Source organism: Morone saxatilis, unplaced genomic scaffold (assembly GCF_004916995.1).
Source record: "Morone saxatilis isolate NCDOM2014 unplaced genomic scaffold, NCSU_SB_2.0 Contig0, whole genome shotgun sequence".
Classification (NCBI taxonomy): Eukaryota; Metazoa; Chordata; class Actinopteri; family Moronidae; genus Morone; species Morone saxatilis.
Genome location: NW_023339650.1, coordinates 11,417,477 through 11,418,039, shown reverse-complemented (window position 1 = coordinate 11,418,039; position 563 = coordinate 11,417,477). Strand labels below are relative to the sequence as shown.

At 43.5% G+C, this 563-nt stretch overlaps 1 protein-coding gene across 1 annotated transcript in view; it reads left to right on the top strand.

Moving 5' to 3' along the window:
• The window catches only part of mcmdc2 (minichromosome maintenance domain containing 2), a 5,674-nt gene extending 5,119 nt beyond the window's left edge, over positions 1-555 (top strand). Inside the window, exons 13-14 of the mRNA XM_035672926.1 lie at positions 13-122; positions 389-555. Of these exons, the coding sequence (XP_035528819.1) occupies positions 13-122; positions 389-555 (277 nt within the window). The remainder of the gene's footprint in view (positions 1-12; positions 123-388) is intronic.
• Positions 556-563: the final 8 nt, after the last annotated feature.

Sequence of the window (563 nt, the reverse complement as noted above, 5' to 3'; positions counted from 1 at the left end):
TTTTCATTTAAGGATCTCTTTGGCGGAGGCCCACTGCAAGTTATGTCTCAGAACGAGAGTACTGGAGGAAGATGCTGTGATTGCTGTGCTCCTCTGTGAAAACTCAGTCACTCTCAAGCATGGTAGTTTTTAATCACTGCCTCCCCCCTTTTATTGCTACTAGAGACTACAAACACAGCACTTACTCAATTTCCTATTACATGTCTTCTGAAATTTACATCATGTATTTAGTTAGTTTTATGGCTGTACAGTAAGTAAATACTTTACATACACTTAACACTTCATTCAAGTTTTATCTTGATCCTAGACATGTTATTAATAACCACTATGAGGACTTTGTAGGCTGTTTCCAGAGGTTTTTTCACAGGATGTCTGCCTCTTCCTACAGGGGCCTCTGCACTTGTTATTCCACCAGATGCAGCGTTTCCTTGTGACCTGGGAGATGTGGGTGGTTTGCACAGGAGAGACGTGACCCTGGATGAGCTCCACCAGACTATCCTACGCTTCATCTACACCTACGCACCGGGAGCAGACACATACATCACAGAGGAGTAAGACCTCTC